We start from the raw sequence: 27,919 nt of genomic DNA, 5'->3' as shown, positions 1-27,919 counted from the left end.
CCCAGAGTTTTGGCTTTTCCTTGTTCTCCGATCTCAAGCTCATCAGCTCTTCTGATGCAGTGCTGCATGTCCCACCTGCCCCTCCACCTGCAGAACAACTGCCCCAGACTAAAATCAAAATTAAAAACCATTCCAGTGGAAGCTAAAGCTAAGCAGTAGCAGCTTTGGACAAATACAACAACTTTGAGCTTGAATCAGCTGCTCTTTATTCCCACTTATTCCCACTTCCTGTGCTTCCTGGCTCCGCTCGCACCGCTGGAATCAGACTGACAGCTCCTCTACGGCAGGTCTGATGCTGCAGGCGACTTGACGAATGAGAGGAGAAGCTGGAGAGATTGTGTTTGACGCCGCAGAGGCACTTCCTATCACCCTCATGTTCTTCAGGGCAAGAGGCGGCGTGTTTGACTCTCAAATGAAAGGCGTCTGATGTTCCCATATGCTCAAACAAGTCTTAATGTTTGATATATTTTTTTTTATTGTTCTCAACTGCGACATATTACTCAATAAGAGCTGGATGTGAAATTGTTTTCTTTCTCCTTCTGTTTTTACTTTGTTGGTTGGTTTTAGTTTCACAATCAGATTTTAAATCTTGTCATACTGAACATGTTTTTTGATTTAATTAGTATTTCAGTAAAAGGACTCATTTACTTTCTATTAACTTTTTTGAGTGAGGCTCATTTTTTTCATTTTATAACAACTGAAGACAACAGGAAGTGGCAGTAATAGTATGACATCATAAGAAAAATCAAAAACCAACTACCAGTGGAACAGATGTTGATGTTGATGATGATGATGATGATGATGATGATGACGACGATGATGATTGATCTGTGTTTCATAGAATGTAAAACAGGCAGGCCTTGAAGCGATTGCTGCCTGTGTACGTATTTCGTACTGTATCGAGGCTCAGCTTGGCACCGGATCTCGTCCAGAGGCAGAGCGGAGGCAGGCGTCGCTCACGGGAGCATGAACGCACCGCTGCAGTCCTTTGTGGAGCGATGCTCTACGGCTGTTTGTGACGTTAACGCACCAAGCGGCGCCAGTAGAGAAGCAAAGAACTACAGAGAAGCGCCTCCAATTATAAGTTAAGAGAGCGTCTAAATGAGAACAACATCGTGTAGCAGGGAAGAAAACAAACACAGATCGAGCTCTGTGTAAAGGGTGAAGTGAGGAATAGAAGTAGAAAGAGAGCGGAGGTGGGACTGCAGCTATAGAAACCACCCCATGCTGACAGGGGAGTGTGTTGCCTGTTTGTGTTGACTGGGATGTTTGAGAAAGAGTCCTGGAGGAGCAAAACACACCCAACCAACCGAGTCAGCGCTCACACTGCTCTCCCCTCGCTGTTCACTCTACTTTGACTTGACTTTCAAAGGCCACGGATTCGCTCGCTCTCGAAGGAGATGCAAAGGAAAACAACAGCAGCAGCAGCCGCCGCCGCCGCCGTCTGTGTCAGAGAGGCAGCATTGTCATGTTGCTCACGATGCTAACGCGCATGCAGATTTCTCTCTTTGCCGTGAGGGCGCCGTGACTCCCCGCTCACGCTGTGACTCCCCGCAGGCTCCAAGGAGGTGAACGCCACGGGGAAGTCCTTCACGGTGCGGAGCAGCCTCCAGTTCCAGGTGGACAAGCGGGACGACGGCGTGGCCTACACCTGCAGCGTGGAGCACGCCACCCTGTCCAGCCCCTACATGACCACCGAGGTCCTGGAGGTCCACTGTGAGTGCCGTCACACACACACACACACACACACCACGCCCCCTCTGGATTAGCCCTCAGATTAGCATTGAGAGCAAATGCGAGGATTGAGATTACATTTTTGTGTGCAGGTTTAGCTTTGCATTTGAACAGGATTAGCGCAGGATTAGTTTGCAGGTAGCGGATTGGTAGCCGGAGCAGAACCGGAATATGGGCCGGAGCTGAGAGCTGCCGAGTGGGTAAAGAGCTAACTACTGCTGCACTTTGTGAGTGTGAAAGCCTCTGCCGCACAGGACTGTCACAGCGTTGGATCTTTTTGTCTCTTCTTCGCAGATCCTCCCTATCTGGAGATCACACATTCACTGATTATTCCACAAGAAGGCCAATACTTCAAATTGGAGTGTGTTTCCATAGGCAACCCGATGTAAGTTGGCACTTATTCGATTTGGTGGTAGTTGTTAGAATTTAAACTAAGTCTAAACTAATTGGACTTGCAGTGTGATACCTCTTTATCACAGCATGTAGTTTTTCAAAAAAAAAAAAAAAAAGAATCCTGTAGTTTTACTTTGAAGTTCTAAACATTTTAAAAATTGTAATTAATAGGATTAAAAAAAAAAGAAAATACAGTGTTGTCTGTGTTTTCTTTCCTAGACCTGAAGCAGTGTTGTGGTCTAAAGATGGAGGAGAGCTGCCAGACATTGAGCGTATGATTGTGGAGGGCAGGGAGCTAACCATCACGACACTAAACAAAACAGACAATGGCACATACCGCTGCGAGGCCAGCAACCACCTGGGGACCAGCAGTGCAGAGTATATACTGTTTGTATATGGTGGGTACCTCAGTAAAGACTAGCCCCTACGACAGATCAGCTCTGTTGTGGCTTCACATCCGAGGCTCTGCAGCAGACGCCGTCCTCGCTCACAGGCGGCGGCGGCGGCGGCGGCGGCTGCTCATTACAAAGACTCCAGCAAAGGTTGGAGTTGGTCAGACAGGCGTTAGATTCTGCTTATGATCAGCAAATATCACATCCCAGCGTGTGATTATTAGCATTCAGAACTTCATGGATTTACTGTGTTTTCCCCCAAATCTGCCAAACATTGGAACCAACCGCTGCTTACTGCTGTACACATTCATTCGATTCATTTGACTCTTATCATCTATGATCTTAGCTTTAAAGACGTGTAAAATATTTGATAATTTCGTATTCGTATCACCATAATCACGCAGGGTGCTCCAATTAGGAGACGGTTTGGCCATTACATCAAAATGAATAAGAAAAACCATCTTTCGGTTTAATTCCAGTACAAGTCCAGCACCGACTGAGCTCAATAACAAAGCTGGAGTAGATTTATTGCCTTCCTGGACGACGGTTACTAGGCCAGTGAGCGTGCAGGCTATTTTAGGAGCTGCTCGTTTTCCAGCGTCATGATCTGCAGGTCACGCGCTAACAGCACATTTCCTTAAAGAATCCAGCGGCTTGCGGAGAAACGCAGTTCACCTCGGCGCGCGCAGGTTCAGCGCTCGGACGCTTCCTGGGAGGAAACGGCGGGAAAAGTGTTAAGGACGCAGAATTTAGCTGCTGAGTAGCGCCTGGAGGAGAGATAAATTAATCCCGAGACGGCGGAGGAGCCGAGAGAATAAAGGCAGCGCGGAGCAGGAAGCGGATCATTAAGGCCTCGGCAGCTCGTGTTTATAAGTTTTATCAAAGACAGCCGAGTAGAAACACAAAAAAGAGCAGGGCGTTTTTAAAACTCAACACGGATTTATTTATTCCCATTTATTGCCAATTAAACAGCCCCACATTAGAGAGCAGCGACTTATCGCAGCTCAGAAGTTGGACCTCCTCAGACTCTTTGTGGGAGGGACGTCATTAAAACGCACGGGTCCTTGTTGCCTCGCGCGATCTCCGACTCCTGGAACGGGCGCAGGCGGTGACGTCACACCTGGGTGTCGCGAGCCGGACCACGCTTGGATTCCTCACGTCACATTACTCACGAAGGCCGCTAGGAGGAGGAGGACCAATTGAGTGGAGCAGGTGAAAGATGAGAGACGGGCTCATTTCCACTGATGATGACAGTGATTCTTCAGAGCTGCACCGTGTCTGGATACTGAATACTTAGCGGGTCTCCTCGGATCATCTCGGCCTCTAAGCCTGATTTGCTAATGGCAGGAGAGCCGAGAAGCAATAAATGTCACCGCTCCGGCACAGTTCATCATCGTCTGCAATTACGCCGTAGTCCTCTATTAGATAGAGGGAGGAAACACCACGTACGATGATGCGTGTGAGCTGTTGACGAGGCTCTGAGAGAACCAGCAGGAGTTTCACAAACACAGCCCAGTGATGTTTGCATCTGTTTGTGCGTTTAGCCGCACGTTTCATCCATTTATTATCCGTTTTCACCCCGGCGAGCGTGACACAATATGGTGTTTGCGTTCTCCGCGTGCTCCCTGTTTACCGACCAATCATCAGCGGCTCGGAACTTCAACAGATGTAGGGAATGCGAAGCCTTCGTGTGTGACTCATCCTTTCCTCCAGATAGTTCGCCACACATTTTACACTTGCGGAGCTCGAGTCGTGTGCGCGGGACCTCGCGCGTCGTCCCTCGTGCCCCTCCTCCGTTCTTCTGCTCGTTTCTGGCGGAGGCGAAAGACCCGACTGAACCCGCCGCGCAGGTGATTCGCGCCGTTTAATTATTTGGCTGTGAGTTTTCCCGCGTGGAGCCGTGACTTCCGCTTCCCGTCGTTCCTGTTTTCATTCAGCAGACGCCGTCGTTTTAGCGGCTTCAGATACTTTTCCGTACAACGCAGCAGGTTATTACAGGACACTACTTTTATTTTTATTTTTTATTGTTTTTGCAGTGTTCGTCCGTTTTGCTAAACGGCTGCCGCCAGCTTCCCCCTCGTTCACTTCGGTGTGGCTTGTGCGTAATTGCGGTAATTAACCCGCGAGGACGCCCGCTAAGGTTTCCCGTAAACAATCAGAGATGATGTTTACGTTCGGCGCCTCGCACACGCGTGTGGGACATTCCGTCTGATCAAACAGCCGCAAAGCCAGCTTCGTTCCAACATGTTGAATGGAACTCGGTGGAGCCCGCAGAAGGAAGCGGAGCCGCGGTGTGCGTGGAATCCGACAAAGCTGGATCGGTCTTAACACAATAAGACATTTAGATCATCTAAATCTATAAAACATAGTCTAAAATGAGTAGAACGGTTAAATATGTTCCATTAGAGGTAAGTGTGAGAACAGTGTAGGTTGACAGATGAACACAAAGGCTTCTATTGACTGTATGTATCTTATCCTCAGTAACGGCTCCCGTTGAGCGCGTGTCTGGTGCTTCGCAGTCGAGCTCCAACAGAAGAACAGACCATGCTAACGTCACATGATCTGTTTGAACTTTGTGGTCACTTGTCTTTATCACGGTGTTGTTCCCCTCGTCTCCCCTCACTGCTGTCGCTGTCTGCAACCATGGCAACAGCCAAAGACTTCCCAGGGCCCACAACAGGTAAATACCCCGCGAGGTGCTCGTTGCACAGCGGATGAAGTGTGTGTCGGATCTGGACCTGGGTCAGGAAACACCACCCAGCATGAGCCGGGCCGTCGCCATGCATGACGCCGGCCGCTGTCACGTCACAGGCTGCATAAGTTATGACACAATATGTTTCCGCTTTGTTTATTCTTTGCACAGTAAAACAGAACCAGACGGTTCTATGTGAGTGGAGCCGGGCTGGAAATTGTATCAGTGGGTAAATATTTGATTCCAGATTATGTGATTACAGCAGAAAGATGAAATTCTTCTCTCCTCCAAGAATCTGAACACGTAGAAGTGAAAACGTCCGCATAGTCTTCTGGGTTCATTTCTTATGTACTAATGATCTGAGATCCACACTGAATGGTCACTTTATTAGGGACACCTGCACTGCCCAATGCAATAAAGTGGCCAGTGAGTGTTTTTTGCTCACATTGTGTTTTGATTCGGTGTCACCGCTGACTGCAGTGGGAATCGCTTATGCGCCTTGTTGACATTGGAAGTACATGTTTACATGTACACACCATTTTCTCCACCAACATGCAACCAGAGTTGCATTGAACCAAAACTAGTTGTTCCATCCTTGAAGCCTGAAGTGCCTCTTTTGCATGGAGTCAAACAAAGCGCATGTTCCTTTCATGCACTTTTCATCCTTTATATTTGCCTTTCTTTTATTTCCGCGACCTGTGACTTCGGGTCGCGTCCCGTTTAGGAGAGGCGCATAACGAGGTTTGTAGGAACATCCCCGCCGTCATTTCCCAGGGTCACGTTGCAAACGCGAGCGCGAGTCATGGTCATTCATCAGCTTGAGATAATGAGAGCACGCGGGGCGCACGGCGGCGAAGACACAGCCACTTACAGTTTATTACAGGACAGACACTAAGGCACGGGGGGACCTTCAGCTCGCGCTCACGGAGGGTGTCTCGTGTTAAGTAACGCTTCTTTTAAAAACGATGAAAAAAACCATGCTCAGCTGCAGAACGTGGCAGCAGTCGAGGAGCAGCGCGAGTGACGGTGTGTGTGGAGGCTTTGGCAGAGAACGCGGGGCGCAGTCGCAGAGCGAGGCTCCGGTTTCCGTGCCGCGGCTAATGCCGCGTCTCTGAGTTGCGCAGGCACGTGTAGTATTACCTGCGATTACGCCTTCACCGCCGCAGTTCAAAGCAGCCGAGTCGGCTCGTGCGAAAGGTGGCGGGATGTTCCGCTTTTGTTCACAAGTGTAAACGCTACATGTGGATTTTCTTTTTCTTTTCTTTGAATGCAGGAGCTGAACTCTGGTTGCTAATATCTACCCGCCTTCTCCTCCGTCTATGTGTCTGTCTTGTGCCAGATCCGAACTCTTTAGGACCACACGGACCGGACCACGCGCTGATCGGCGGCGTCGTCGCAGTCGTGGTGTTCATCACCCTGTGCCTGATAATAGTCCTGGGCCGATATCTCGCCAGGCATAAAGGTAAACAGCGCACGCGCCCGTGCTCGGTGAGCGTGAATCCACGCAGCGTGCTCACGTGAGCTCCTTGTCACCAGGGACGTATCTAACGCACGAGGCCAAAGGAGCGGAGGACGCCCCCGACGCAGACACGGCCATCATCAACGCGGAGGGGAACCACGTGCACGCGGAGGAGAAGAAAGAATACTTCATTTAGACCTTTCCCTCTTTGTTCCGTCACAACTTTGGAGAGCAGACATGCAACTCTGAGCTGTTTCCCAGCGTCACCACGCGATCTGTTTTACTTCACATATTCTTCTTCTTCCTATTCTCTGTGGTTGTGCCTGTTTTCAAAGCCTCTGTTATTACAGCGTTGTTGTTCTTTTCGTTTCTTTTGTGATCAGTGAACGACCGTTTACACCCGGACGGCCTCCCTTTGAGTTTGACAGTGCCTAAATGCTGTGCATTTCTTTTGTTTCTCGACTCTCGCGCCCGGTAAACAACTTTTTCAGACTTTTTAAAAATCAGAGGCAACGAGAAACGTGCTTCGGTTCAACTTTGAGTCCAGTTTTAGCTTTTCAGACTGTTTAGCTTTATGAGCAGATTACGTTGAGGTGAGTCATGTTTTACGGATGTTGCCTGGAGTTTAACGGCCAAACTGTAAAAATCGTCACGACGCCGACCAGACACTGACAAAACAAAACGCAGAAGCACAATCCGTGCGATTGTCTCTAGGTGAAACACACTCCCTGTAAATTTCCTCACGCTGTTCATTTGTACAAGTTAGAAAATTAAAGCACAAAGTCTGAGGACTAACACGGAGGGACGGAGGCACGTCCGCCGTCTCAGGATTGGACCTGAGTCTAGATAGAGCGATGGAGGCAGGCGAGCGCAGGTACACGTGTGGTCCTGAGGATGAGGAGCCCGAGTTTCGGACTGTGACTTGATGTAACGGGATGAGTGGAACCTTGTGGGGGTTCGTCATTTGTGTTGGATTTTATTGAACTATGCTCAACGTGTGGGTATTGCTGTACATTACTTTGCTAACGTGAATATTGGTGAACAATATTGTTGAATCTTTGGATCCCTGACACATTACAGTTTGTATATTAGCATATACAGTATTTAAATATCCCACCGGTCTGAACTTCTTCCATTTATGTAACAAGCGTTTTGTTTGATCCTGCCAGACGGCGTGTACATAAGGTGTAAGTATTTGATTTTAGTACGAGGAAGAACACTGGTTATAGCTTTTAGTTTCGCCACACATCGGTTCTTCTCACTTTGATGAGATTGTTTTCACACTTTTGAAGATTTCTTCGCACAGGGATTCTCATAAATTGCTGAAAATGTTTAAAAAAATACATGTATTTATTATTACAATTGATTGACATTTATTATATAATACTATATTGATTGATATTATTGCTGTTATTCCTAAAGTAGTTGTCTGACATCAACTTTTCCATATTTTAATTCTGTTACTTATCATAAAAACAATACAAGGATCACCGTTATGGCCTTTGAGTTCGCTGCAAACAGTCCTACTGACATGTTGAGGCATTGGAGAATCAGACATCCCCTCACTGTACATAGTCACGATATCAAAGACATTGACCCACATTACCAATGCTCACACATGTTATTTGTTAGTTCGGTCTGATGCTATAAATAACTCATTTTGTACAAAGTTTGAATCGCTGTAACTAATTTGCTTTTTATGGGGGGGTGTGTGAGGTTTGCTTTTTTCTCAGTATTGAATATTCATTTTTCAACTATGCCACTGTAAAAAAAAAGAAAGAAAACGAGAAAAAAGTGCAGATTAAAATATGAACAAGTGGAAAACTGCCATTTTGTGGTTCCAGGGTCTGTAAAGCTTTGTTCTTGTGAACCTACACCGTTATTCACACTCACCACATTCACCCGCTTCGGATGCTGCCACGCCGTCCACGGCCATTATCATACAAATATACAGAGCAAATGCTGACGGACAGAGCTGCGCTGCGATTGCTATTCCGCGCAACTGTTGAGTATTACTCAGCCTTTAGTATTAATAATATATGCAAAGTGTCTAGAATGTGGAAGGATTAAAAACGCATGAGGCTCCTCAGGAAGATTGCTCGAGGCTCAGAGCTCCGCTCGTGATTTGCGCCTTAATGCGCGGCGACAAAGGGGAGAGTGGAGTCACGCAGCGGCTGCGTGGAGCCGCGTGCGAACCACCCGCAGACGTCAACGCGGAGGCGGAGGCGAAGCCGCTCAAACCGGACGAGGGGGAACTGGAGGCGAACTGCAATGTGACGTCCGACGGCGGGACGCGGCTGACGGCGCCGACCGGAAGTGACCCGACGGCACTTGGGGTCAAACGTATTAGTGATTGAGAAGGAATGGATGATAAGTGAGGCATTTGAATGGTAGATGTGCAGATTTAATATATGTGCTGGTGCATTAAATACATGCTAATACCCGTTGCTACAGGAGGGGGGTGCGATGTAAATATTTCAACCCCCTGGTTCAAATGTGCATTATAATTACATTATGTAAATAAGGTCGACTCTATGGACACCGAGTGTAGTGTGGTGGAAAATAGACTTTGCCCAACTCGCACTTGATCAAAGCAGATCTTCAAGTTTACTCCGTTGGCCCCTTTCATCATCGCTGATCACAGGACCTGTTTCAAAACGCCAGGTCGCGTAGATGCAGATTACTGTGCTCAGCCTTGAGGAGGGTCTCGTTCCACGACGCGGGGCCCGAGTCATTATGATCCTCCGCTCTTCCCCCATCGACCTTGAGGATAATGTAGCTTCGCGGCTAATGTTGCCATTATCAACGCGCCGTCCGGCCAAACCATCTGCCGGGCTCGCCCGTCGCCTTTACTCCCCCCTCCTCACCCCCTCACCCCCTCCCCTCCCGCGGGAGGCGGCTTCTGGCGTCGCTTCATAATCATTACCACCAACATCCCAGCCAGTCGAAATAAACATCGCGTTTATTAAAAGCTCAGTGCTTCGTTAAGTCATTCTAATAGAGATGGACTGTCTTGAGTAACGCCTGGCGCGAAGTCGCCGAGAATCCATCATAATTTAGAGAATTGCGTATCGCGTGGGAAAACGGTCGGAGGACGGACTCCTCCCTCTGCCCTTGGAATGTGAGAACGGCACCGAGGGTCGTGGAACAATCGCAGCGTGACCTCTGAGGCCTCCCAGGACTCGGAACGGCAGAAAGTGATCCCCGCTGCGGCCCGCGGGCAGCGCCTGTGTCAGCTCCAGCTCACAATGAGCTCTTATCGGAGCAGAACAGAAGTCTCTGACGAAATCCTTAAGGGACAAATTGATATCTTAAAAAACATTATTACACTTTAACATAGTGTTTCTAAAGGCCTGTTCTGACGGGGCCGTGTTCAACATTCATTCTGGAGCTAATAGATTTTGCAGCAGTCGTTGCTCGGTGGACTGGGTGCGCTGCTGTCTGTGGAAGTCTTAACAAACACTAAGAAGAAAGGATTTTTCTTTTCTTTCTTTAGTAACTCGCACCAGACTGTTGTCAACACAATCTGCCTTTTCATCCCACAGTCGCGCTGTAGATTAGCGACAAGCGAACCCAGACTGAGCACGAAGCCCTCAAACCCTGACATAAATAGTGGTCTCTCTTCTGGATTAACGGCACGACGCCTGACGCGGGAATAAGAGTGATTCCACTTGTTTTCACCATCCGAGCATGTAAATTGCCTTGTGTAAATCACTGGGTGATTTGCTGAGGAAGTAAAGGGATCAAAGGATTTCGAAGATGGAGTGGGATCGCGAGGCGAACGCTCCACAGAAAGAGATGAGGAAATGTTTGTCCTCTTGATCGTGTTTTTAATTACGGATTTAACAGGTATTAGTGGCGTTGTGGAACAACCCAGTGATTGAGAGACCTTGACTCAATACTGTATTTACTGATAAGAATAATCACAATATTCCCAAGTGGGAAAAAAGATCTATTCATCTATTCTCATCTTTTATATTGCCTGCCAGCTATGACAAATATTTTGGATGAGTTTTACTTGTATTCATTGTTCTGCCCCCAAAGATGAGGTGGAAAGAGCAGACAGTGGAAGATGAAAATTCACCATTTTTCAATATCCTCCTTTTTATTTTGGGAACTTTGTGTTGGGAGTCTCTTATCATTGCCCTTAGAAGCGCAAGGTTGCATTGTTTGTGTAAATGGTTTTGTCTTTGACTGACAGCTCATTCTAATGGAGAATCGGGCAGAATAATAACGGCGTGTTTACAACGCTGCCGCTACCTTGGAGAAAGTCTCACGATGACGCCGACGAGCTTCGCAGGTGCACTCCTGGAATGATGCAAATTCATCAAAACACCCGGAGCGAGATTAGTGAAACATTTTCTTACATTTGTGCGTGCTCAAATAGCAAATCGTGGTGTGGAGCTAATAGGTGGAGCGCGGCCGGGCCCCCGTAGGCCCCCGTTTGACTTATGTCTCCGGCGTTCACGCCTCATCTGTATCGCTGCTGAATCAGGGGGCCGGAGGACATTATCTTGAAATGTGTTCTGCCTAATCACATTTGATGAGATTAAACAGATCACTCACGCTTCCACTTGTGACAGGGTCGAGTGGAAGTTAGAAGGAGTCAAATGATCTGGAACAAAGAACATGAGCTTGTGTATCCCTCTGGATGCATCACCGTGCCATTAGCCTGGATGAATGTGTACAGTCAGATACAATTCCCTTGTTTGCTGCATGAGGGCTCCCACTTTGTGAGGCGCCGGCTCGGATGTTCGAATCAGGCCACAGTGGACTGATAACTGAAACAGGGCTACCCGCTGTATTTTAAAGCCATTCATCCACACAGCCGCCGTCTCTGTTCGTCTTTAAATAGCCCGGCCTGGGATTGTCTGCCTGCACTTGATTTATTCTATATTGTATTTTTAGATCTAATTAAAACAAACATTCCAGTATTGTTTGGTTGAATTTTGAATCGTGCAGACCCAGGAGAGAACATAAAGCAGCCTTGTCTTGGGTAGACTTCTGGGGGGAAGAAAGCTAGTACCTGTGGCATAAGGTATGCAATAAATAGCGTGCCATCTGTTTGGAGTTGAGCACTTGAGATTCTTCCAAGGAAGTCACCAGAGACTTAATTAAAGTTGGAGTATTAGTGAGTAGGAGACTGATGTTCCTCCAGTGAAATGACAACTATGGAAAATCTCAGCTGCAGTTTGATAACGGAGCATTTTCTTTAGGGTGAAAACACAACAATGCGCTTTATTAAGGCATTTATCCTCAGAGATGATCGTATGTTTCCAGCCTATTAAACATCTGTAGGCTTCTTTAAATGCCACGGTAGCATTTATCTTAGCTGGAAACACCGGAAATGATGAACAGCCACACAGGAAACGTGACGAACGAAGAGTTATGTTAGTGGCTGGATGCATAATTAGCCAGTTAATGAGTGGATGACGAGCGAAGGATGATGAGCCACCAGCTCATTGTCTCCCTCAATAACAGGCCTCTGCTCAGCAAACGGCCGATCGCGTCCTCGGGGTGAAGCCGGCTGCAGGACGGGATGCAGGATGCAGGAGGCCGGCTGCCATCAGGCGCTAGCGTCAGCCTGACGACAAGAGGTCCTCGCTCCCTCCGCTGGATGCTTTAACAGACATGAGGATGAAACGCCTCGAAGACGGCAACAGTGACACAACATATGCTTGGGCTCAACGCTGCGCTGTCTGTTGTTTGCTCTGTGCTTTGTCTAATTCCTCAATAATCACATTCCGTATAAATACATATGTTGTATTACAGGCACTTAAATTGCTCACAAGCGATGATCGCTCTGCTCATTGTTTGAAATTTCATCACTGCCTCGTTTATTTCACATCACATATTCAGTTTTAAGTTAAGTTGCAGGTGAACAGAAAGGTGGGAGGATCTGCAGGTAATTCTCAACAGATGCGATATCTGATGTTAAGACTCATTTTAAGAAAACACTGACTGGAAAATATACGTCTGTCATCTGTAATTTGGGTTGAATTTCCACACATTTCCTATATATATTATACTACTAAAGGACAAATGTGTAGATTTATGGGAAGAAAGCTGCAGAGGGTGTTACAAAGAGGCTCCAATGCATCCGGAGAAGCATTCCGCTGGTCTTTATGATGCTGAGTGTGTGTGATGTGAGCCTCAGGGATTACTCCAGACAGACAGCGCAGTAAGACAACTGATTAAATACTAGTGAGAAGAGAGAAAATGTTTAATTCAGCCATATTTAGTATTCATGGGATGGACGACCATACAAGAGTTCACCTTGAGGGGTCATCGGGAGGGAAGGTCCGGAATCCCAAAGAGCTGCTGGGCCAAGTTTTCACAGAGCTCTCTGGAAACACGACTGATTGTGTTTTAATTGCTTTGATTATTGAGTTTACTTTTGCTGAATTGAAAGTGGTAACGTAGCAAATGGCAAATTAACAGACTGATATGCCGGGAGTTCAGCTGTGCAGCTCTGAGACATTGTGATAGATTCAGCGGCAAAATCAATGTTGAACTTCAAGCACTGGATATAAATTGGTTCATCGTTCATACATCGGATCTACGGCATTAATCAACGTAAATGTGGTTGTGACTAGTGTTTTACGAGATGAAGTGAAAGACGAGACACATGATCGGATATAATATATTATAAGTACAATTAACTGCATATGCACGACATATATTATGTCACAGTACAACAAATGCACCTAAATAACTCGAGGGGTAGAGTCGAACTGAGATATGTCTAAGAAAGACAGTGATTAATGCTCAAGCAGGAGGAGTCTGCACTGGTGCATAGAACAAAAACATTGTTCACATTACACATAACAAAGCGACGTGGGATGAAGCCACAGTGCTGTGCATCATTTTGAAGACTATGAAGATTTCTAAGCATAGGTTTGGAAACTCCCCACTCTCTCAAAGGCGCCTGTTCAGTGTTTACAGCCCACAAAACAACACTATTTATACGAGCTCGGCTCCGCGAGCGGGTGCCAGCTATAGACATGTTGAAACACCTCAGCATGACATTCAAAACTAATTCAATTATATGCATCACCAGTTCAATAGACCTACAGAATTAGGTTATTGTCTGAAATGATGAAAAAAAGAAAAACGCCAGTAAATCGTGCGAGAATGAAGCCGAATGTAAAAATTGTTTTCGCAAAGAGCTGCCAAGACGGGCTCGAAGAACAAGGGATAACCGATGATTTCTGCTGTAATTTGCCAAGCTCTTTATCTGCACAAACTCCAGAGCCCATTTACTATGACTCTTTAGATGTGCTCCTGGGGAGATAATATGGTTTAGGGCCAAAGGCACAAACAACAGCAGACACACAGTGGAGACTTTGAAGTCGCACCCATGGCGTCCATGCAGACTCTATGTATAGCTGCCGTTAGTCATAAAGACGACCTGCGCGTTGTTCGCTGCCCTGAAAGAAGAACGCTTCCAAATCTCAGCCGTGGATCTGATCATTGTACTGTACAGGCTGCCTTTTGAAATCAGACACACTTTGCTGAGGGGAGCAGGGGCCTCGCTGGACGGGCTCTTCCGGCTCAGGCTCCCACCTTCTGCTGCGAGGAAGCTGGAGCGCCTCACCAGAACCCACGCAGAGGAGAACCCGTGGGAGAACGAGCTAGTTCCACAGCGGCACCAGGCTGAACCCAGCATTTGGCCACCGGTGCCCCAGAGCTGCAGCTGGGCCCGAGGCAGGCGCCACCCCAGAGAATAGAAATCAAAGCACAACCTCGATGCGCTGAGGCGTTCTCTGCGTCACAGTGGGCTGGAAAAGAGCCCACAGCAGCTATTGAGTTAAGGCAGAGAGCACAGAGATTGAAGACAGTGACGGCATTTAGTTCTGCGGACCAGAAGAAGAAATGGGATGATGACTGGAGGTTTTACAGGATCTGGTCAGCCAGGATGCACTGACACAGCGTTGCTGTGCGTCTCCTCGTTGCGTGTTCCAGATGCTGCACAGACACTGGCAGCGACACCGGGTGATGCTTTTAGCTCAGTCACTGCTGCAGGTTGGTTACAGCTGCAAACACAACCACATGATGCAAAGGAGCCGTCCTCGCTTGACCTGCTATGATTCCATTGACTTGTATTGAGCACAGTAAGTGTTAATGAGCGGCACCACAGCTGTAGCTGCAGCACAGATCAATAACGCTACATGAGCTCTTTATTGCAGCGAATGAAAGTGAAGCTGCTGGACGCCGCTGACGGGCAGACGTCAGCAGCAAACTGTGACGGAGGAAGCGGCCGACTGTGACTCGGCCGTGTTTCCACGCTCCGCTGGGCTATTCATAGTTACACCTGAAAGGCGCACGCTCGCCGCCGCGCCTTCAGCCACTTCTGCTGATGTCAGGATCAAATCCGGCTGGAAAACCGCGGGCGCTGCTCATCGGCTCACTGTGCAGCCGCGAGCTGGAACACGAGAGGTCTCTCTGTGTTTGCAGAGAGCTCTGCTGTTGTTTTAGTCACGGCAGCGAAGGACTAAAGAGCCTCACGAGAAACAGGGAAAAGAGATGATCAATAAAATATCTAGAAAAGCATCTGAGCATGGAATAAAGAAACAGTCCTGTCCCCAGTGAAAGAGCCTCTACACATAATTCCCATCAAAGGCTGCTAGGTCACACTCCACTGGTCATAATAAAACCAGTATCACATACCTTCAACGATTGCAGATGATATTTAAATGGCAAAAGAGGCATTTGTGGATTCTAAATGATCGTATTTGAAGGCTTGTCGACTGATGTCCAGTTGTTTGCAGCTGTGCTCTAGACTAAAATGGTGAATATGACAGCAAACACCTGCTTTACGGCCGATGAGCTGTAGCCTTATTAGGAGTAAACACGCTAGAATGAAACCAGTTTTAACTACAGACAAGAGAGGCTGCTCATCCACAGAGTAAAGCAACAATAAAAGCATAAACCTGACTGTGGAACTGCTGAGCGAAGGGTATTGGAGCTAAAAATGTAAAATGGGGGTTTGAGAATGGTTTTTCATGCAGATTTGTATTAAGTCCTGGAGACAAAGCTGGAGTTAAAAATGCACCTGGGAGCTGAGCTGTGCGAAATAAACCAACAGAAGACTCCTCTGATGAGTCTTCAGAAGAGGCGAGAACGGGTCCACTGGTCAGAACGGAGCAGATCAGACTCCGGCAAGTCTCTGTTCTCTGAGGGGAAATAAAAAGCACAACACACCAGGATGAGCCTAACAGGGCACACGCCTTGGCAGCTCACTAACAGAGGCATAGAAATCTGGTCCAGGCAGCTTCTAGGATAAATACTCAAAATAAATGCACAACAGGGACAATGCTGAGGACAGTATCAGTAAATCTACCTCAACAAACCCATGACTATTTATTATTTATTCAAATAACATAACGTTAATGCAAATAGGCACTGAAATTGTTTTAAACCTAATTATTATTATCAATTCATTGTGTAGGTTAATAGAGGTCAACCAAGGTTTTGCAGGGTATTTGTTCTCAACAGAACATCCTGAACTCGCTTTGTGCTCTGATTGTGTCACGCTGCCACCTGCTGGACAACAAATTAAACTGACTCAGATCAACAGAGTTAGGGTGTGTATCCTTTCACCACACATTACCACATTAAAATTCATTTGAAGTGTTTTTTGTGATATTCCTGCATTAGAATATTCCCCAGTCAGTTAAAATATCGTGGTTGTGGTGTTGTGTATTTACATATACAGTGTATGATGACAACCTTTTGCTTTAACCATTTTAGAAAAGGGTAAAATATGAATTTGTGTGGTTTAACATACTGTCAATGACTCTTTATAAGTGTAGAGTGCACCTTAATAAAAAAAAATCTTCAATGACATATCCTTAACAACCATATTAAGTACTTAGTACATACAATCACGCCAATCTACAACAAATTGCTACGGTTTAATCCATAATTATGCACAACTCATCTCACACAAACTGGAGAAAGACTTTCCATGGTCATGTTATCTTTAATTCATAAGGACATCAACAGATTTCATAAACACATAACTAGCACATTGTTGTCAGTGTTGTCCAATTATTAATGTGGTATCAGACCAGAAAATCCTATAATACCCTGGTAGTAATACACAACGATGCGTCTGAGAGAAGAAACACCTAGAGCAAGGTGTGATCTGTGGCATGTAGAGGAATATTAAAATTGCAAATATAACTAGAGTCCTTGAGAAAACTCTCAGATAAACACCTCTTCAATAAATAATTTTTTTTTCCAAAATTGCCTGTTAGCCACAACAAAGTGAGAAATCGGTTCCTCAAATTCCACATCACTTTATAATAACAAAGCACCTGTCAAGTGCCTACAGTATGTATGCTGGACACTACCTCCCTTCAATGCCGAAATATATCTGAAAGACGTCACAACAGCCTTTCTCATTTAGGAACTGGTAGAGCTGCCCAAGGTCCATGTGATTCCCTCTGTTCCCATGGGGGTCAAACATTGCTTCTTCAAAGCCTGTGAATTTGCGTAGAGAGTCTATAGATTGACCAGTGCTGCTGTCCTCGGCCCGCTGATCAAGGGGAATATCCTCTCTATGTCGAATCATGATCTTCTTCCATGTCAGAACCTTCACTCTGTGAAATAGGGAAAAGTTTAGAAACCTCGGCTTCTGGCAGTGACACCAGCTGGTAAAAGTAACTGCTATGAAGGTACCTGGACCAGAACTCCTCACAGGCGGACTGAGGACCCTCAACGCACACAATACCCGGCTTCCCAGGCATGCTGAACCCCGACAGGCCCAACTCTTTGGACCACTCCAGGATGCTCTTCCTCTTTGTCTTGTTGTAGATGTGGTGACTGTAAATCCACAGGCGGCTGAAGACTTCCTGTGAAGGGGCAGACTCTTTCTTACAGGCCGGTGCTGTGGCTAAGCTCCTGGTGATGAAAAGCCGCACATTGTCTTTGACCCAGTCCACGGCAGAGAGCACGCACGCGTCCCCCCGGCAGTTTGCTGTGAGGTACGCATTGAGATCTGAGTGGAGCTGCGTCTGCTGGGCTCGGCTCAGGCTGGAACACCTGCAGCACAAACGTGTTGAGAAGAAAGGCTTTATAGGAGATTGGCACCAACATCGTCTCTACCACAAACAGCCTCTAATATAGTTTGCATTTAATTGTAAGTATCTGTGTAATTAAGTTTTCACACTAGACTTCAGCAGTGAATAGTGTCTTACCGGACTGTTATCTCTGGTAATACACTGGGATATTCAGATGGATATTGACAGGACACAGTGACATCCGTCTAAAGAGAGGACAGAAAGTCTGACATTAAATAGATGCATTATTTCATCTGAACTGGATAATCCACCCATGCTTACGGTGTCCAGCTTCTGTTTGATGAGGAACTGGGGTCTGGAGGAAGGAGGGCAGCCCGTTGAACCCTCCACAAAGGCCCTGACCTCGGCCAGTGCCAGCTGGTCTGTGATCTCCAGCTCCTCCCGGCTGGGAAACATGCTCGTCAGGAGCTCGAGCTCCGCCAGCTGAGCCTCAGCCCACTCCAGGTAAGACATGTTGGTGAGGCCACGCTAACGCTTCGATCCGTGGTATCACACATAGAGCGTTAAAGCGTCGTCAGCATATTGTCGGTTTCCAGTTGATATGTCGCCACCTGTCAATTAGACTTATGTTATCGCTATATCATTATGTTATTAGAAAGTATCGCAATAAATGCAAATTAGCTGTGACTAGCTGAATCGGCACACATTAAAACCCTTTACGTGATTTACCGACCACGTTTACCCCTAGACTCCCTAGTTAGTTTCAAGTCGGACAGCTTTCATCGACGCACACCGGAAACACACTACCGAGCGGCAAAAACAGTGACACCATCTCATTTTGTTCCCCTGTTGACTGCATGTGTCAACCGGGATTTTTTATGCCAAATCAGCGAAAGAATTTGGAGCTTTTGGAACTTGTTAGACCATTCATTGGCCGAAGTCTCGACTTTCTTCGGCTGTGCTCAGTGAACCAAGTTGACAATGACTCCATTGAACAATTCGCGCAGACAAAGTAAACGAAACTGACGATTGTGAGGATTTTAGGTTTCGTTTGTGTCGGTAAGTTAACAGAACCATGCGGATGATTTATGGATTTAATTTCATTTTTTGCTTTCATCTTCCTCTTCTTAATGTCGTAGGCCTATGCTGTTTTATTTAGTGGTGTAATTTGATATATTTATTACATATATATTTACTTCCTTTCATCTTTAGGGGAAAATGGGAAAGAAAAGAGGCAAGGACAAGAGTTCCAGAGAGGACGATGACATAGAGCTGACAGGTAACCGGTTTATCACCCTCTTTGTAATTAGATGTAATTAGACAATAGTAATTAGACTTGATGTCAATGTGTGTAGATGAGTTAGCAATCTTGTTTTTAATCTCCTGTGTACCTCCAACTGTGACAGTGATCAAAGTGTGCAATATAATTTCTCTCTGGGATTAATAAAATAAATTAAAATAGATTTCTTGAATCTTATGTCAAGACCAAGATAGAGTTTAATGCATTGTGTCGGGTTGTTTTGGTCCTCATAGGCCCATCATGCAGGCACATTAAGAAGGGAGCAGACCAAGCTCTTCTGAAGAAGTTACATGAGATTTCTGATTGGACGAGCTGCCAGGATTGTCAGCAGCATGAAAGAAAAGAAAATGCCAGTGCCACTCTGCCACAGGACTCTGAAGAGGATAAAGAAAACATACCTGTGTGGATGTGCTTGAAATGTGGACATAGGGTGAGTTTGCTGTTCATCATTCGTATTTTGACAGTGTTTACAGTGACTTCTTGGTAAATGATGAGATTCATTTATTTCTGCAAGGGATGTGGACGAACTTCTGAGAACCAACATGCCATTAAACATTATCAGACTCCTCGTTCTGATCCGCACTGCCTGGTGGTCAGTTTGGACAACTGGAACGTGTGGTGAGTATGATGCTGCGGTGCATTAGTCGGTGCTTAAAATGGGAAGTTCTCATCACCACATGTTTAAACCCTGCAGGTGTTACCTATGTGATGAGGAAGTGCAGTATTCCAGAACTGGACATCTGGCTCAGCTGCTGACCAGTTTAAAAAAGCAAACCTCTGTGGATCCAGTAAAAGGGGAGCAGAAAAGTAGGCATCACTGGAAATGTCATCATCATTGTAGGACCAGTATTTATCATAGTCATGTGTTTCTGAAATTCATGTGTTTTGTTTGATTATTTAGGAGTAAAAGAGGAAGACAGCTTTTCGAAAGCTGAGCAGAACACAGAGACTTTGAAAGCAGAGGAAACCGAGGACAAGGAAAACAAGGACCAAGAAATGATAAACGGCAAGAAAGAGAATGTTGTGAAATCACAAAGGTCAGACACAACTGACAAGAAAGGTGGTGTTCCAGTAAAGGGACTGAGCAACATGGGAAACACCTGTTTCTTTAATGCAGTTATTCAGGTGAGGTTGTGCTTTGCAGATTCTTCTGAAGTAAAAAAAGATAAACATAAATAGCAGAGTAATTAATTTTTCATTTTGTCTTTTCCAGAGTCTCTCTCAAACCAGGCTCTTAAGACAGACTCTCAACAAAGTAGCAGAAGAGAACAGGAGTATTAACATAACACCTTCTGTCTCAGTAGAGCTGGTGTGTTGTTGTTTTTCTGCTACATTTTATTATCTGTATAACCCTGAATATACACGGTTTACATGGTTTAATATTGTTGGTTTTAATTATAATTGCAGGAGCCTATTGCTGTGCAGTTAGACCAGCCTGGACCCCTGACTTTGGCCATGTGTCAATTGCTTAATGAGATCCAGGAATCCAAGAAAAGTGTGGTAACGCCAAGGGAGTTGTTCAGTCAAGTGTGTAAAAAGTGAGCATGACTACATGTTGAGCTGGACCTTACACTTAATATGTGTACAAAGCCTCTGTACTTCCTAGCAACACTGCATCAAAGTTTTTATGGTGTCATCTCTTAACCTGCAGAGCTGCTAGGTTCAAAGGATTTCAGCAGCAAGATAGCCAGGAGCTGCTTCGCTACCTTCTGGATGGGATGCGAACTGAGGAGCTGAAGGTATGCATTCAGTTTTAAAAGTCATCTCTGTGTGTCAAGTTAAAATAAGAGGGGCTATAATGTACATTCTAGCTGTTCAAGTGTTCATTTCCAGAGAGCTCCTTTTCTATAGAGGCTGAAATTATTGGAAGATGGTAGAAGGTGTATATTTTATATCTCCAACTGTTGATTGACTGATTATGTTTGTACCTTTTACAGAGAATGGTCTCTGGTATCACAGAGGTATTAAAACAATCTACAAAAAGCACAGATGCAGAGCAGCTGAAAACAGTCGTCAAAGGTAAATGACTGGGTTTAAATCTAACCTAACCCAAAGAATAAATGTTTAAAATCTGTAAATGTGTGTTGAAAAGTGACTGTTTAACAATGACTCACTTTCAGAGTATGAGAAACAAGGATTTCCAAATAACTTTGTGGACCAGGTTTTTGGTGGGGAAATGACGAGCACTATCATGTGTCAAAGCTGTAAAACGGTGTGTATTGAGGACTAACTTATAGTAATCGTGCAGCGTCAGCTACAGTCAGTGTGTAGTTATATCTCACTTTGCACTTACAGGTGTCTGTTGTCACCGAAGTGTTTTTGGACCTTTCTCTTCCGGTTTCTGATGAGGTAAAGCCGTAGCATTTTTTCATTAGAGTTTTCTTGCCTTGTGTGGTTTACAAGGATGTGCTTTTCTATGGATACATCATAACAGGCGTACAGAAAAAAGAACCAGAAAAAAGGAGTTCAGAAGTCCAGTGAATCAAGTCAAGATGGCAGAAACAGCCCTACTTTAACCAGCACTAAGGAGGACACCCCCACTGCTGCTGGTAGCAAGTACCAGCAGAAGAAAGCAAAGAAGCAGGCGAAAAAGCAAGCAAAGGTTCCTCGTAGATGTATAACAAAGTCGCCTTCTTTCACCGTAGCTTGTCTTTGAGCTTGTCCTGTTGTTACGCAGTATAAGCTAAATGGTGAATTGTCTCTTTTTGCAGCAACAAAAGAGGCAGCAGAAATTTGAAGAAAGGGTCACTTTGGAAAGTCTCACATCTCCCAGTCGCACAGAGGTTGAAAAGGCCGATCCTGCTGCAGATGAAGAAACGAGTGATGCGCGAAGTGCTGATACGGACACGCGTGAAGATACGCCGGACAGCTGCGATGCAGAGCAGCCTGAGAAAGAGAAAGAGGAGAATGAGGAAACGGTGACCGACGAGCCCTCAGCAGCCGCGTCTTCCGACAGCAACCGCTTTACCGTCTTATCCGAGGAGCAGCAGCCCCCAAAAGATGCCTCGTTGGATGGAGACAGAACATCTGACGTGGATGAGGAAGGAGAGCAGCACACTGCGCTGATGAGTGACATGGAGAAAGTCACTCTGGACGACGCCTTCATAGACGACAGTAATGATTCGGAACAAGGCATGGAGACAGAAGATGAGCCAGAGCTCAAGGAGTACACGGTGGTGAACCAGGACCCTGAGCTGGCCTTCCACACACTGGCTGCTCGAACGGCCCCCGAGAAGCAGGAGTGTTCCGTACACTCGTCCCTGTTACAGTTCACTGAAGTGGAAATCCTCACGCAGAACAACAGCCTGTTGTGTGTCACGTGCACGAAACGGCAGCAGAACCAGGGCAAAGCTGGTGGTAAGTGGATCTGTCACATTTGGATTCTTTTCTAATATTTTCTGGGGTTTTTTTTTCAAAGAACATTGGACATTTTTCTTTTTTCAATCAGTAAAGTTCAACATCTTTATTTTTTCTTTATTTAGGATCTCAGAAGAATATCTATACCGATGCCTTGAAGCAAATGCTCATCTCCTCCCCCCCACCAGTTCTCACCCTTCATCTGAAGAGATTTCAACAGGTAATACAGTAATACAATCTATTTCTGGTCGGGTTAGCAGTGCTTTTTTAACTTATGATTAGCCAGTTGACTGATTTTCTTTTCCACCAGAGTGCCTATAGCATCTGCAAGGTGAACCGACATGTCCAGTTCCCCCTGATCTTGGATCTAGCTCCATTTTGTTCACTCAAATGCAAGGTAACAACAAAAAAAAACACCTTATATTACATATTAATGTACTACTATTTTTTTTATACTCTGGGCACTCACAGAAACTTGTTTCCAAACAGAACGTCACAGAGGGAGGGACTCAGATCTTATACAGTTTGTATGGTATTGTAGAGCACAGTGGAACAATGAGGTCGGGCCATTACACAGCTTATGTGAAAGTGCAGCCTCATCACAAAGCATCATCTAATGGACTTTCGGAAGAAGGTGGGTGCACTCGAGTGTGACGATCCATATTGAAGCTTAACTCTGCTTCTTTAATTTAAGCATCTGCACTAACTCACCTCTTCCCTCCAGGAGATGCCGAGCCACCCAAAGGATCCTGGTTCCATATCAGCGACACCAGCATCCAGCCTGTGAGCGAGAGTAAAGTCCAGAGTTGCCAAGCCTACCTCCTCTTCTACGAAAGGATCTTCTAATTGAACAGTGCCTCTCAACTCAGGAAACCTAATTATACCAACCTGCTGCTTCTTTATCTAACTGTACGAGGGACCTCAAACTCATTTATCTGTATTGTAATAAAATAATGGGGTTGAAGGGACTTTTGACCGTGTTAATACCATCATCACAGTGTCAACACTGTAATAAACAGTAATAAAAATATAGGTGACATGAAAACCTTCATGAATATCATTGAAGAAAACTGTGAGAGAATAACTTGTAATAAAATATTTATAAGTATTTAATCCTTGCCTTGTGATGAAAGATGCTTCAAAATGAGAAAAAGTTGCTATCCTGTCTTCCGCACTGAGCATGCGCAGACTGTACAAGCAGCTTTTCCTGGTCCAAGTTGTCATATGACGGGAGTGAAGTGGCTCCGGGTGGACGCGGCCGTCTAAACTGTACACTCTATTCATAGATGGCGGTGATATCTGACGATATGGCAGGTCAGTTAACGTTTTTGTTTAACACCACCAATTATCACGGCGCTGTGTCGGACGCGTTCGGGTTTTAGCCAACGAGGAGAGACGCGTTAGGCGCGTCCATATGTACAGTAGCTAACGGTTCGGCCTAGCATGAAGCTGCTCCGCTCGGCTAACATTTCCAGTTGTTACATTCATGAAAACGTACCTACTAGTGGCGTAACACCTGCTTTTAGAAACTCCGAGCAGTTTGCTAGCCTTCAGCGGGCCATTGTGGGGTAACGTGACTAAGCGTGAGTCAGCATTTTAAACTTGTTGACGTTAGGTGTAAAATTAAAAGTCCATCCAGGATGTTTGAGCTCGCGGAGGCTGCTGTTTTCCTCTATGACCCTGTTGAGTTAACGTAAGTGTCGCTTAATGAATTTAACTGCCAATGTTTACACAATCATATTTTATGACATAACTCGGGGCCATTAAATCATGTCTCAGCACTATCGCTAACTAGCCTAGCTGGCTAACAATAGTTAGTCGGTAGAACGCAGTGTAATTGATCGTAATTATGTTTACGATCACGTTTCTCTTCAATAACTTAGCGAGGTTGTCCTGCATGAGGTCACTTTACATTTGATTTGTCTTCTCTCTGACCCAATCAGATCCCATTTGTATTGTTCTGAAGCACACACCCCTAAAATCCACATGATATGTGTGTGATAAACAGTCATGCAGCAAATACAGTAACAATATTCTCATTTTTTATTAATCGCTGCTACAGTTCATCGTGTGTCGTCTACATCGCGGCCCCCTTTTTAACCTCCATTCTGCTCCTGCCCACAGACTGAGCCTGTAACAACAATGTCACTCCAAGCTCCTCGCACATCAGTGTTCACCTTCCAGTCAGGGGTACACAGCGCCCACGTGCTCCAGTGTCTGAACGAGCAGCGGCAGCGGGACGTCCTGTGTGACGTGACGGTGGTGGTGGAGAACAGGAGCTTCAGGGCACACTGCTGCGTCTTGGCCTCCTGCAGCGAATACTTTCGCAGTAGAGTGACTGGTGTCACCAAGCAGAATCCCATCATCACGCTGCCTGATGAGGTCAGTGTCCCGCTGTAAATGGGCTGTGCAGTTCTCATACATGCATACATTGTTTTGTAACAATGCTACAACTATGCTGTATGCACACACACACACACACACACAGGTGACTGTGGAAGGATTTCAACCTCTGCTGCAATTTGCCTACACATCGAAACTGCTCTTCACCAAAGAAAACATTCACGCCATCCGCAGCGGTGCTGAGTTCTTGGGATTTCACACTTTGGAGTCGGGATGCTTCGATTTCCTCATCCCGAAGTTTGATGAAGGCAAAGGAACCTCGCGGAAGGCCAGGCGTCGAGTCTGTTGTCAGAGCTGGGACTCCGGTGCCACTGTTGGCTGTGGCGCAGAGAGCAGCGAGCCGGAATCATGCGAGTCACACAGCTCAGTGCCTTCAGCAGGTGACGAACAAACGGACCTCCCGTCGCAGTGTCCTCGAGCACTGCAGGGTCAAACAAACGGCGGGGCGGAAGAGCTGTGTTTGGAGAACTGTGGGCCACAGATGATCCCCTTAGCTCAGGAGTTAACAGCAAGTGGCTTGTGCCCCATGTTGGCATGCTCAGATTCTGACAACGCAGAACATCCCGCTCAGCTCTGTGAAAGAGACGTTTTAGAGAGCTTGGATGACTGTGGTGAGCTGTCGACCACCAGGGACGCGGCTCCGCCAGACGTTACTGAACCAGCAGCAGACGATGTTAAACAGACGGTTGAGACACTTGGTGCTGAGAGCCACTGTAATCCTGGTTCACTGCTCAGCACCTCAGCAGAAAACGACTGCAGCGCGTTGTTAGAGCAGAGCGACGCCGGCTTTGAACAGAGAGCGGCAGGTGACCTTTCAGACAGCAAACTGACTCCTACAAGCCATGAAGAGGGCCCTGAGGAGAGGAGCAGCGTTGAGAGAGAAGTGGCTGAACATCTGGCAAAGGGATTCTGGTCTGAACTATGTCCACCTCAGACTCAACCACCGCTCCTCGATCACATGGACCAAAACAATCTGGCAAAGGCATCAGACTTCCATTGGCTTAAGCAGCTGGATCTGAGCTCCAGCGTAGGAGACTGTCCCTTCTTCAAGGACCTTGGAACAGGTGACGATCCGACTCCGCCTGCTGACAGTTTGTCCCAGTCGGAGAAGAGTCCGTGCATGTCCTCCTCTTTCAACTCTGGGGAAGACTCAGATCTGGACACAGATGGAGATACTGACAACAGAAGAGCAGCCGAGGTCAGTGTGGTACGAAGTTGGCGTTTGGTTATTAAGTTAAACAAATCTAACTCTCAAAGCCTCTGTTCTGCAGATTCAGCTCCCGTTCCCCGTGGAACAGATCACGGCGCTGAGCCGGAGCGCCTTCCAGCAGCTTCTGAAACGCCACGATCTGACTCAAGATCAGCAGGAGTTTGTCCACGACGTGCGCCGACGAAGCAAAAACCGCGTGGCGGCGCGGCGCTGCCGGAAGAGGAAGCTGGAGAGCGTTTGTCAGCTGGAAAGTGAAATTACAGACTTGGTAAGTTTCCTTTAATACAGGAAATATATTACAGCTTGAAGATAGAAACCAAAAAACTGAGCGTTACTGTGTCGTTACAGAAAAGCGAGAAGAAGCAGCTGCTGCAGGAGCGGCGTGAGCTGGAGCGGAGCCTGGAGGAGATGCGGCAGAGCCTGTGTGTCCTCTGCAGGAGCGTCAGCGCGGACGCCGCCGCTGAGCAGGACCACGTGCAGCTTCTGGCCAAGCTCCCCTCACCAGACCTCCCTCTGTGCTCAGCTGGCTGCGTGGGCAAAGACGCAGAGTCCCACATCACTATTGAGATGGTGAGCTGCTCGTCGGCGTGCGACCCGCGTGGGGCGCCCGGCGGCGCCGCTGAGCCCGCTGCACCGGAGCCCAGCGCACACGCTGAGGAGACCGGTTCTCCACAGAGCTGCTCTGTTCCCGAGTCCCTGTTCAGCGCCTGTCTGTATATGAACAACACATTGTAACTGGACTTTCTTACTTTCATACTGTAATCTCCTTTGGGGATAGACATGCTCTACATTGTGATCTCTGAACGATCCCCCGTCTAATAGAAACATCCTAACACACAGCTGTGTCCTTCATCCTTTTGCTGTATCTAATTTTACTGTAATTAACACATAATGTAAATCTCACTATTTTGAAGATTAAGGCAAATTTCATGTTTTTCCCAAATGTTTCTGTGTTTGCATGAGGAGGATGATTTTCTAAAATGACCTTTGTCTCAGGGAAACTCTCAACCTGACCTGTGTTTGATGAAAACCTAATTGTTTTTGCACATTCACCCATTGTACACCCGCACACCCTCCATTGTAAAGGACAGTTCTGTCATTCTCTGCTCACTAGAATCAGTTTGGTATAATATGAGCTGTCATTTTAACAATATGCTGTTTTATACGTGCAAAGAGCTAACATCACTTTTTACAGTCGAGTTTTAGACTTCGTTACAGCTTCTTAGGAGCATTATTTGACTACTAATGCATTGTTTAAACATGTATCAGCTTCCCGCTATTTTTGAGGAATGCTTTCTAGGTGCTTAAAATTGTTAAAGGGAACATAAAGATCTTTATTTGATGACGTGCCTTATGTAGTTGTGTGAATACTGAAGGTTTCTAATCTCAAGCACTGCTGCACATTTAGAGCCCACACTGACAGGGTTCTCTTACATCTAAGTCTGACTGCATGGGGATTTTTTACTAAGTGCTTTTATGGATAAGAAATAAAGATTTTTGTTACCGTTCAGTGTTTTGTTTCACAAGCAGAGGAATATTTTCCACTCTGTCGATGTACAGTACCATAAATTGTCCAGCAGATGGAAGTACAAATCTATTTACTGTCGGCTCTGCTGAGTTTAATTACCCTACTACTATATTACAATATTGTAAACTGGACCTCCTGCACATGTAACATCAACATTTCTGGACATGACTAAACATCAAATAAAGTTCAAAGTTTCACATCTACTTTGCTGCTTCTTGGTTAATAACTACATCAGCGTATGTGCAGAATGAATAGAACTCTTACTTTGGGCACACTTGTAAATCTAAAAGTGTAATTTATTGGTTGTGTTATGAAACGATTTGTGAAATGAAATTCCCACATGTCCTGATTATTGTTTGTAGTGTGTCCTTTAAAACAGCTCCTGAAACATTTTGGAACAATGAAAGAAGAAAAGAAAAACAAT

At 46.1% G+C, this 27,919-nt stretch overlaps 4 protein-coding genes across 9 annotated transcripts in view; 3 read left to right on the top strand and 1 right to left on the bottom strand.

Moving 5' to 3' along the window:
* cadm2b (cell adhesion molecule 2b) overlaps positions 1–8,500 on the top strand; it is a 91,085-nt gene extending 82,585 nt beyond the window's left edge. For 2 of the 5 annotated variants that reach the window (XM_029170882.3, XM_029170880.3), the window contains 6 exons: positions 1,558–1,716; positions 2,029–2,119; positions 2,347–2,525; positions 5,173–5,199; positions 6,551–6,673; positions 6,748–8,500. In XM_029170882.3, the coding sequence (XP_029026715.1) occupies positions 1,558–1,716; positions 2,029–2,119; positions 2,347–2,525; positions 5,173–5,199; positions 6,551–6,673; positions 6,748–6,866 (698 nt within the window). In that variant the 3' untranslated portion in view covers positions 6,867–8,500. The remainder of the gene's footprint in view (positions 1–1,557; positions 1,717–2,028; positions 2,120–2,346; positions 2,526–5,172; positions 5,200–6,550; positions 6,674–6,747) is intronic. The other 3 variants (XM_029170881.3, XM_029170884.3, XM_029170885.3) reach the window with 3 other exon arrangements.
* An 8,068-nt stretch (positions 8,501–16,568) lies between these two features.
* Positions 16,569–18,451, bottom strand: rwdd2b (RWD domain containing 2B). Of its 2 annotated transcripts, XM_041073488.2 has the most exons (5): positions 18,431–18,446; positions 18,019–18,308; positions 17,875–17,942; positions 17,357–17,719; positions 16,569–17,277 (listed from the first exon to the last, which is right to left on the bottom strand). In XM_041073488.2, the coding sequence occupies exons 2-5, from the start codon at positions 18,208–18,210 to the stop codon at positions 17,025–17,027; spliced, it is 876 nt and encodes a 291-aa protein (XP_040929422.1). In that variant the 5' UTR covers positions 18,211–18,308; positions 18,431–18,446; the 3' UTR covers positions 16,569–17,024. The 2 variants fall into 2 exon arrangements, with proteins under 2 accessions (XP_040929422.1, XP_029027490.1); XM_029171657.3 differs by having other exon boundaries at positions 18,019–18,451.
* Positions 18,452–18,529: 78 nt separating this feature from the next.
* Positions 18,530–23,467, top strand: usp16 (ubiquitin specific peptidase 16). The gene is made up of 18 exons (XM_029171654.3): positions 18,530–18,756; positions 18,910–18,976; positions 19,231–19,427; positions 19,512–19,615; positions 19,692–19,804; positions 19,899–20,122; positions 20,211–20,306; positions 20,405–20,535; positions 20,649–20,736; positions 20,935–21,016; positions 21,118–21,209; positions 21,293–21,346; positions 21,432–21,599; positions 21,709–22,354; positions 22,480–22,574; positions 22,665–22,751; positions 22,844–22,988; positions 23,079–23,467. Exons 2-18 carry the CDS (start codon positions 18,916–18,918, stop codon positions 23,198–23,200), a joined length of 2,505 nt encoding a protein of 834 aa, XP_029027487.1. The 5' UTR covers positions 18,530–18,756; positions 18,910–18,915; the 3' UTR covers positions 23,201–23,467.
* Positions 23,468–23,537: 70 nt separating this feature from the next.
* Positions 23,538–27,698, top strand: LOC114868217 (transcription regulator protein BACH1-like). Its single transcript, XM_029171655.3, has 5 exons — positions 23,538–23,668; positions 24,479–24,736; positions 24,843–25,955; positions 26,029–26,235; positions 26,316–27,698. The coding sequence occupies exons 2-5, from the start codon at positions 24,497–24,499 to the stop codon at positions 26,700–26,702; spliced, it is 1,947 nt and encodes a 648-aa protein (XP_029027488.1). The 5' UTR covers positions 23,538–23,668; positions 24,479–24,496; the 3' UTR covers positions 26,703–27,698.
* Positions 27,699–27,919: the final 221 nt, after the last annotated feature.

This window comes from Betta splendens, chromosome 13 (assembly GCF_900634795.4).
Source record: "Betta splendens chromosome 13, fBetSpl5.4, whole genome shotgun sequence".
Taxonomy (NCBI): domain Eukaryota; kingdom Metazoa; phylum Chordata; class Actinopteri; order Anabantiformes; family Osphronemidae; genus Betta; species Betta splendens.
The sequence above is the reverse complement of the archived record's forward strand: the minus strand, read 5'-3'. Positions and strand labels throughout refer to the sequence as shown.

What these genes read in the sequence shown, in the direction of transcription:
- rwdd2b (XM_029171657.3), bottom strand. Translation starts at nt 18,210, where the DNA reads ATGTCTTACCTGGAGTGGGCTGAGGCTCAGCTGGCGGAGCTCGAGCTC. An exon ending in TCAAACAGAAGCTGGACACC is followed by an intron (nt 17,943 to 18,018) that starts GTAAGCATGGGT and finishes TCCTCTCTTTAG; the next exon opens with ACGGATGTCACTGTGTCCTG. An exon ending in TGTGAGGAGTTCTGGTCCAG is followed by an intron (nt 17,278 to 17,356) that starts GTACCTTCATAG and finishes CCTATTTCACAG; the next exon opens with AGTGAAGGTTCTGACATGGA.
- usp16 (XM_029171654.3), top strand. Translation starts at nt 18,916, where the DNA reads ATGGGAAAGAAAAGAGGCAAGGACAAGAGTTCCAGAGAGGACGATGAC. An exon ending in TGCGAACTGAGGAGCTGAAG is followed by an intron (nt 20,737 to 20,934) that starts GTATGCATTCAG and finishes TACCTTTTACAG; the next exon opens with AGAATGGTCTCTGGTATCAC. An exon ending in AGGCGAAAAAGCAAGCAAAG is followed by an intron (nt 21,600 to 21,708) that starts GTTCCTCGTAGA and finishes CTCTTTTTGCAG; the next exon opens with CAACAAAAGAGGCAGCAGAA.
- LOC114868217 (XM_029171655.3), top strand. Translation starts at nt 24,497, where the DNA reads ATGTCACTCCAAGCTCCTCGCACATCAGTGTTCACCTTCCAGTCAGGG. An exon ending in TCATCACGCTGCCTGATGAG is followed by an intron (nt 24,737 to 24,842) that starts GTCAGTGTCCCG and finishes ACACACACACAG; the next exon opens with GTGACTGTGGAAGGATTTCA. An exon ending in ACAACAGAAGAGCAGCCGAG is followed by an intron (nt 25,956 to 26,028) that starts GTCAGTGTGGTA and finishes TCTGTTCTGCAG; the next exon opens with ATTCAGCTCCCGTTCCCCGT.